We start from the raw sequence: 9,164 nt of genomic DNA on the forward strand, positions 1-9,164 counted from the left end.
CATTATTATTGTTGTATGCTGATGTTAAGTCGTCACTGATGCTTGTGGTTTTGTCAAGTAAAAGACAGTCAAATCTCCCACAATCGTTGAATTAGTCTTTCTTCCAACAATTGTAGCCAGTGTGAACACTCCATTTTGCCCAACAAATCCGTCAGAATGTTTCACACAGAGCATTTGGTTTTTGACATTCAAATATGAAAATCAGGCATTATGGTTGGGGGGGCGTGATGAAGCGTCGGTATCAGTGCGCCCATCTTCATCTCGTTATCTCATTCGACTGTGGTGACTCTCACAGGAAACATTTGCTCGGCTTCCGAGAACTGCTAAATATGGTTCAACTTCAAATGCTCATCTTAACTCTAATTTTTAACAACCTGATTACCTATTCGGACGGAAAAACTTGCCCAAAAGGTAATATTTTATTTTCTTTCCCTGCTATTTCATTCGCATATTTTGGGCGCGAGCAATGCACCTGTGTTTTCTACTCTGCTAGGATAACCATGTAAAGATCTATTCACCTAGTATCATTGTGTTTTTAATTCAACAAAGGACAAAAAGTTACTCGTAAATCTGGATCCTGTGAAGCTTGCCCTGATGGATACTACCAACCCACTGAAAATGAATCCACAGAATGCAAACCGTGTACACGATGTGATCAAAGTGAGTATTGAAATGAATTGGACAAAATAGTATTAAATACGAGAGGTGTTTTATTTTCAATGTTTCAGATTCAGGCAGTGTGGCCAACAAGCAGTGCACCAAAGTATCCAACACTGAGTGTAAATGCCAACAAAACTTTTCGCCCGTGGAGGACGACAGTTCCACTTGTAAATGTCCAAAGGGCAACGGGCTAAACCAGGGCCGTACGTAGATCAAGTCATTACAGCATCATTTTGGATTATGTTTCTGGTTTACCTCGAAATGGCATTTCTTCATTTCCGTTGTATTTGTCTCTTCAGAATGTTCACCGTGCCTACATGGGACCTTCAACACTAAAGAGAACTCACCCTGCCGACAATGGAAAAGGTATGTTCACATTTTCACACACAATGAGAAGCGACCCCAGTGTTTCAGAAAGAGAGCATGGGCCTAAAAAAAAACCAGATTACTCAACTGTTGAGTTGACTCATCAGTGAGTCATCAGTGACATTCAGCTTCATCTCAATCACAGATTGGCTTTTGCCTTTGGTTCATCTCCAGACAGCAAGTATTTGGATGAAAATCCTGTTCCTGGTGACCACTGACCCTGACTTGGTCTCCATTTTAGAGGGTCTCTCAGTCCAAGTATGCCGTCCACCTCGGGCTTGATGACGGCACTTGCACTTGCTGAATATGATGTTCCTCTAAGTGCAGGTCGATGCAGAACAGATTAATCATTCGGCAACCCAGCCTTCATATTATTATATTTATTGACATTTTCTTTCACATTTCTAATACATATGCGCCAAACTGAGTTCAGGAAATAGACTTACAAGCAAAGATATCTACCACATTTGCACTGAAAGTGAACTGAATTGTCATTTCAGATGTAAATTTGGCGTGAAATTTTCTGGGAACCGCAGCTCGGATGCCATTTGCTCTGACAACAATACAGCCTTGCCCTCGACACCAATTGAAAAATCATCCACGGTCGCTCCATCAAAACCTCGCCACACATCAGCGAACTCTCCACACACCACCTACAGCTCAACAACACGTGCCACAGCCACTGTGGTGGACAAAGAGGATTCCAGCACTGAGACCAACATCGGTAAAATGCATTTGTTGAAATATTTTAGATCCATGCCTGGAAAAGTGACACTCATCTGCATCGTGGCTCTCTTCTTTAGGCCTTATCCTTTCCATATTTGGACTTGTAATCTTCCTTCTTTTGTTCTGTGCTGTGACCTGGAAGCTGAAGCATAGCAAAAAGGTGGCCATCCAACCGGGTATGTATCAGGACTACAGGTTTTCCTTAAACAAAATTCTGCAGATAGTAATTACACTACTTTTACTTATAATTGTCATGTTCTAAATCTTTGCAAACATCCATATAGACCCATGCGCAAAAATAATAGAAGCCAAATGTGCTTGGTCAAACTGCTTGAATTTCAAAGTTGGGACTCCAGAATGTGAAAAGGAGTCTAGTCCATCTGCTGAAATTCTTGAGTTTCTAATTAGGTAAAAATGACTTTAAGTATTAGCATACTTACTATTTTTCCTGTCTTAAAAAAGTTTTTACTGAGCTTTGTATGTACTAATGTGCAAGCATTTTTGCACTACAGACCAACCAAAAAGTGGGAAATACAAACACACAATAATTCATTGTGATTTGAAGAAGACAAGATGCAGTTAATGTGAGCATTTCATGTGGGTTTTTTTTATTTGTTTACTTGAGAGTCATGAGGTGGTGGTGTTGTGCTGTAAATAAGTCAGTTTGTGGTCACTTTGATGTGGTTTGTTGTGGTGAATCTGGTTCAAGAGTGTCAAGCCTCATTCATCAGGCTTGTATGACCAAAAAGAAAGTGTACCATTATTTGGCTATATTCTGATATTTGTTGATTTAAAATGTGTATATTTTAAACAATATTCAGATTTTCACTTTTTCATTTTGTTTTAAATATATTTTATATATTGCAACTCTTGATAGGATTCCACCAACAGCTGCTGAGTTTCTGCTCTCTTGGCCTGAAAATTAGCTCAGCTTTTGGTCGAACTAGCAGTTTAAAACAACAGTTCTGAACTCTCTACAAGATAGTTTACATTTAGATTCACTGGTGTACCTCCAAATCTGAGTCATACAAAGTCTACAAAGACACAAACCAAGAAGACCAAGAGGGGGGCATCAAAATAACAGATGTTTGTGGTAAGATAAAGTAAAAATATTGCTCCCAAACCTGGCATAATAATGCCAATGATGGTTTGAGGGAAGTTGAAACTACCAACACCTGGTGGCAGTTGACAATGAGTGTGGGATGAGTCTTTCAATGAGCAGTGTCTGTCTGAGTACAACGGAAAGATATTGAAATCAAATCACATGACTGGAAAACATAGCTGGCTCAGGCAAACTGAATCATAGATGGCACATTTTTGGCTGATGACTAGCTGGCCAAATAAGCACATTCATCATTCAAGTCAATAGTGCACTGCATTTAGACAGTGTTGACTCCATTTAAAAAATGCATTTTTAGTACATCTATTCATTTAAAAATGTTTTATTTCAGTGGAGCCCTTGTGTCGACAGCCAGTGGAGGAAAGCGGCGATGACAGTTCATCATCTCAAAAAATGAATACAGAAGAAATTTGATCAAGCCATGTCCAAGTTTCCATCACACTGTATGTCTTTGGGATGTTTTCAGTACATGTACACACATACACTCAGTAAACTCATACCATACGATTTAGGGCAGTTAATGAAAATGAAATGAAAACGTTAGTTCGCTGTCTTGATTCTTCATATTGACTCAAACCACAGGCATTGAAGACAAAAATAAATGACATGACATCAATTTCTGTTCATCCCACCACAAGTGACAACATTTATTGTCTGTGGTGTCACGAGCCCAGACAACCTCAACTCGCCTGCGTCTTAGTCACACACAAGTGTATGACTTTTTTTTTTTTGACATTTTAAATACAAATGTGGGAGTTTGAAGCTCCTTAGTTTCCGCTGCTTTTCAAGCCCGCCTCTTTTTTTACTGTGAGAAGAGAAAAAAGAAAATGCTGCGATATCCTGAGACTGTAAATAAAGGTTTTTCAAAAAAGTGAGAGTTTGTATGGAACAACAACAATTGTTGATATAAATTATCATTATCTTCAACAACAGCACTAAGGTATAATCAATGCAAGTATGAGCAACATGTTAACTGTTTTAGCTGTGGGAAGTAATTTGGAAAATAATGAATGTTTGGTTGAAGCGGTGACATATGTCTTCTACCTTTGCTGGTAAGCGCTAACATGTGCACTGGCTTCATTCTCGGTACTCAGTCAGGTATGTACCTTAATCATTTGGATGCCAAAGTTGCAAAATTGCCAAAGGCATCATCGCACCATTTAATCAGGCCCAGCTGCAAACATGAACCCTGATGTAGTTACCACTTTACACAATCTGGTGGACACCTGTAACTTCAACCTGAGCAACACCTGCGAGTGTGTTTCTATCAAAGACAAAAAACATCACCTGATTGGTTGATCACTTAGCAACCAACGTTAGCATGATTGTTAAGTGGGTCGAAGCTCACGCTCACGCTCCAAAGGACAAATTCTGACTCACTCACTCTGAAATGGTTCCTTTCTACCCGATTGCGTTGCCTGTTCTTCTTCGACGGACAGCTGAGCCGGTAGGAGAGAAGAGCTCCCAGCGCCATCTCCTGTCATGGTGGTGCATTACTCAGTTATCTGACTTCCTCTCCAATGCATATAAACCAGGAGAACATGACACAATCGGACTCAGCGGCTTAACCGAGCTAATCTGAATCTAATCTATTGCTACGCTCTGCATGTAACCATAAACGGTGATGATGCCTGCCGTCACTATCATCATTGTTGATGGAGAGATGAGGAAGAATGTCTCCAGCGAGTCAGAGAAACAAACTACGTCATTCAAAATGACTTTGGGTCTCACTGTACAATGTACAATGTGCCCTATTGTCTTACATTTTTCAAGCTACAGCCTTTTGAACCGGTGGCGTTCAAAGGCTTAATGCGTTGAACCGCGTGCTCTTGACGTCAAGAACAACCACGCGCCACCCTCACCTCACCACAACTCCTCACAACAGCCTACAAGATTGTAATGCAAAGTAAATTTTCTTTTTTTTCATCTTTTATCTTATCTGTGTGGAAACTGACTCTGTCACGCTGTTGACTCACAGGAACGTATACAATCACAACCACCACGGTGCCAGAAACTCAACAGAGTATTAGATCACAGACTTAACATTGTGGTGAGTATGAAATAAGCTTAGGAGGAACTTTGTGATACAAATGTGACACATGCAACACACGGTTATTTGAATGTCATTACTCATCAACTTTATTGAAATAAGTTGTTGAATGGTATTGAATTGACTTGATAATTTGTATCATTTATTTAAAGGTGAGCTTGCATCCTGACTTCCATGCACGTTTGGTATCCAGTTATGGCAGAAAAGCCTGATGATGTTGATGTGTCGGAAGGATCCACAGAAACAATTGGACCATGTGTGAGATAATGGGCACTTAGAGTGTGTGACCTGTGTATAGGGATAGCGCTGCCAGTGTAGTAATAACATTGTCACAGATATTTGTACGTGACTCTCTTCATAAAATATCTTTCCAAACATTTCAATAATATTACCAACTAGACCTGCGTTTTATCTTTATTTGCTTATCTTTTATTTTTATCTTTTAGGCCACGGCACACACACATAAGGCACCTCAGTCAAAGCGCAACTGGGCTTAGTTGAAAGTCCTGTAGAAAATACCTTTTAACTTGCGAAAAATTGTAGAAACTGACACTCAGCTGTTTTGGTATGATATTTGCAGAAACAAATGGCAGATAATGCATTTGTTAAAACATGTCTCCAGAATGGGGTGAGCTTATTTGGGGTTATTTGTTTTATTTATTTTAACTGTTGCAAAAAAAACACAATTAGAATTCAATTAGTATTGAGCGATGCAAAAAAACAAGTATTAAGTAGCCCGAATGAAGGCTAAGGGCCACATATGGCCCTCGGACCGTACTTTGCCCAAGTCTGGTTTAGAACAAAACAATATGAAATTGATTCACTAGCTTTTATGCCAAAAATTCTAATCTGTGCAGCTGTGAAATAATGACCTGGAAACTTGACTAGTGCAGTGAAGTTTTCTAGATTCTTGTTATTTCTTACAAGGCAATCAAATGAAGTCAACACTCAATGGCGCCCGCATTTAAGGAAAAGTGGAGGAAAGGAGGAAAAGTGCAACCAACACATGAGATTGAATTAACATCAAGCTAAGGTGCAGTATAAGTTTACGCATAACAGCACAAGCTTATACATAACATAAAACTCCGTCTGGCCTACATCACATCAAGACTATGACTACACAAGTCATTACTATCACTACACAGGAAACCAGAGGGGCAGCAGTTTGTATTTGTGGTCGGAGTACATTCCGCTGAAAATTCTGTTTCAGAAAACAACAATGTCAAAACACTGGGCTCGTGGCCAAGACACTATCTGGCATTCATTTCTTTAAATACAAAACACTCCATCTCGGGACCCTTTTAAAGTGCATACTACATAAGCTTATGTTATGCTTATACTTAACATGAGCTTATGCTGTACCTGTGTTGGTGTTCACATTCTACTTTCCATCTGCCATTAATAAGAAATTTTAAAAAAAACAACAAGATAAGCCCTCATGAGATGCACACACTGTGTGGAGCTGGGTTTCACAAAGGGGGACTGACCAAGTGAAGCACGTACCATAGGTTCTCGGTTTCATATCCTCCGCGGTGACTACGCAACGCACGACCCACGCATACGTCAGCAGCAAGCACACATAAGAACTCTGACTCACTAGCAGAACGCTGGACAACATGATTTCACCCATCTGTTGCTTTACTTGTGCCCTGTTTGTGGGCTTCTGGACTTCAGCAGATGCTCTGGGCTGTAACAAGTCACAGGATATTGTTAACGGAATGTGTTGCAATCTCTGCCCACCAGGTACTGGACTTCAATTATCCACTCTTTATTTATTATTCATTGTAGTCAACTCTGGTTTCATTTAAGGGCACTACATGAGCGAACTGTGTACCAGCGAGAGGCAAACGCAGTGCCTTCCTTGTCCGGAGGGTTTTTATGCTGATGATTATCACCTGTTTGACAGGTGCACAAAATGCTCGGCGTGTAAAGGTAAGACTTCTTCTTACAAAGTAACTCGATAGAACTATAAATACGAGACAACATTCTAATTCATATGTATATAAGCAGCGGATCCGGTTAGGAATCATCATAAAGTTTATCAGCATCTTCTTCAACATGGCTGTAATGAGATATATATATATATATATATATATAATTAATGATGGTTAATATGTGTTCTATCTATCGATTGTGTTACCACTGACTTGTTGCAATTGATCTTCATAATCTGTCAATATTTTTTCTACTAAATTTTAGTCTGTAATCTGCACTTTAAAAGGGTCCAGAGATAGAGTGTTTTGTATTTAAAGAAATGAATGCTAGATAGTGTCTTTTTTTCAACAGAATTTCCAGCGGAATGTCCTCCGACCACAAATACAAACTGCTGCCCCTCTGGTTTCCTGTGTAGTGATAGTAAATGTTCAAAATGTGAAGATGTCAAATGCGCTGCTGGGGAAAAGGCAGTCAGAACAGGTAAGATGTGGTTTCAAGCTGAGTAAGAAGTGATTAAAATTGCCATTTAACTCACGGCAGCTTTTAACTCCTGTTTTTTGCCCGTCTCCCACAGGTGACAGTTACGTCGTGGTTCTTGGAACTTGTTTTGTATTGGTTTCTCTCACTGTTCTTGTGCTTCTAATTCACATGTGTGCACACAAAGTACACAGGCAAAAAGCTAGTAAGTTCTTTTTGCATTCTTACATACACATTTAAATTATGATGAAATTTTAATGCTTGAATGGACAAATGATTTTTTTTCCCCATTAACATTGTACAATGTCAAGCTGAGCCATATCTCACATACGCACACACACACACACACACGTATGCATGGACACAGGTTTGTATCGCCATCCTTGTGGAGACCCCCCGGAAATCTAACCATTCAAAACACGTGGCTAACCTTAACCAGGACTCTGAACCAAACTGAAACCCAGTCATAATGATCCAGTTATTTTGATGTTTTCATCTTCAAATTTAGTCTTGGACTTGTGGGGACTGGCAAAAATGACCCCATAAATAGATGTGTTTCCTAGAATCTGTCCTCACAAGGATAGCTTTACAAGTATAAACACACACACATACAGGTTTGTCACACCATCTTTTCGGGGACCTCTCATTGCTGTAACCCTTTCCCCAGCCTCTCACCCTAAACCTAACCATGCAAAACACAAGGCTAACCTTAACCAGGACTCAGCTCATATATGTATAGAAAATAATAAGAAAGAAAATCAATAAATCCAGTCAGCAATCGCGCTTTAAAAACATAACAAAGAGAGTCCTACAGAATTAAAAAAAAAACAAAAAACATTCCAACAAGTGGAAGTGGGTCCCTCGCTGCATTTGACCAGACCCATGAGTCCGTCAGTTTCCAATATCGGAAGGTGAATGTTTACATTGCAAAATTATGTTGAGGTCTAGATATAACTGTATTGCCGACCAGAGGTTTCACATGGTTTGGGCTATGACTGAAAGATTGTCTTGTTGGTAGCACAGGTAATCGCTCAGACTGTTGACTAGCAAGGTGCCCACTGAGGCATCTCAGAACTCAGGATGTGGTCAGCAATGTGTGGAAACCATAGCGCAGTCTCAAGTGCTTGTGACGCAGGCCTGATTCAAGTGATTAGAAAATGAACCAGTGTAAGACATCAAGAGAGCTGGAATTACCACACATTCTATAAAACCGACAAATGCCAACGTGTAAGTTTTATTAAACAAAAAAAAGGGATTCACAAACTCCTCTGTTTCCACAGAAACCCCCCCTGCTGAAATCTTGGCATTGCACTCCAGCACCTGTGATTATCATCTGTCCAAAGAGGAGAGTGGAATCGAACTGAAACTCAAGGAGAGCGAAAGTTCCCGCAGCAGCCAACTACAACTGGAGACCTTTGTTTTGGTTTAATAGAAACGGAGGAAAACAATTGCATGTATATACATACAAACGTATCCATGTAGTGTACATTATACTAGCGGTGTGTATGCTGTACATAGACAAGTACGAAGTGCTGTGTTGTTGACATATTTCTTCATAGGTGTTTGTGTATTCTGCAAAGAATTGTATTGAACGTTGCGCAGATGTGGACATTCAATGGATATCAAAATGCATGAAAAATATTTAAAGGTTGATGCATTTCTTATGAAAATAGGAAGTGAACATATATTTGTAAATAAATTTAAAGTGTTTTTTGATAATACAAAGGTGATTTATTGGAGATGTAATGTAAATGACCCCCTTCTATTCTGACCACTGTCCAATGTGGCTTCTAAATAATTGATTTATTTGCTAAGGAAATAGTCTTCACT

The 9,164-nt window shown here is 39.6% G+C and overlaps 2 protein-coding genes across 3 annotated transcripts; both read left to right on the plus strand.

Annotated features, from left to right (window-relative positions):
* Positions 1–289: 289 nt before the first annotated feature.
* Positions 290–3,708, plus strand: si:ch73-361p23.3 (tumor necrosis factor receptor superfamily member 4). Of its 2 annotated transcripts, XM_053868667.1 has the most exons (7): positions 290–411; positions 550–660; positions 729–863; positions 960–1,026; positions 1,527–1,750; positions 1,830–1,928; positions 3,204–3,708. In XM_053868667.1, the coding sequence occupies exons 1-7, from the start codon at positions 330–332 to the stop codon at positions 3,284–3,286; spliced, it is 801 nt and encodes a 266-aa protein (XP_053724642.1). In that variant the 5' UTR covers positions 290–329; the 3' UTR covers positions 3,287–3,708. The 2 variants fall into 2 exon arrangements, with proteins under 2 accessions (XP_053724642.1, XP_053724641.1); XM_053868666.1 differs by lacking the exon at positions 3,204–3,708 and having other exon boundaries at positions 1,830–2,890.
* A 2,852-nt stretch (positions 3,709–6,560) lies between these two features.
* On the plus strand, positions 6,561–8,972 carry LOC128760994 (tumor necrosis factor receptor superfamily member 11B-like). The gene is made up of 5 exons (XM_053868812.1): positions 6,561–6,665; positions 6,732–6,854; positions 7,209–7,337; positions 7,432–7,539; positions 8,615–8,972. Exons 1-5 carry the CDS (start codon positions 6,641–6,643, stop codon positions 8,761–8,763), a joined length of 534 nt encoding a protein of 177 aa, XP_053724787.1. The 5' UTR covers positions 6,561–6,640; the 3' UTR covers positions 8,764–8,972.
* Positions 8,973–9,164: the final 192 nt, after the last annotated feature.

Source organism: Synchiropus splendidus, chromosome 6 (assembly GCF_027744825.2).
Source record: "Synchiropus splendidus isolate RoL2022-P1 chromosome 6, RoL_Sspl_1.0, whole genome shotgun sequence".
NCBI classification, from domain to species: domain Eukaryota; kingdom Metazoa; phylum Chordata; class Actinopteri; order Syngnathiformes; family Callionymidae; genus Synchiropus; species Synchiropus splendidus.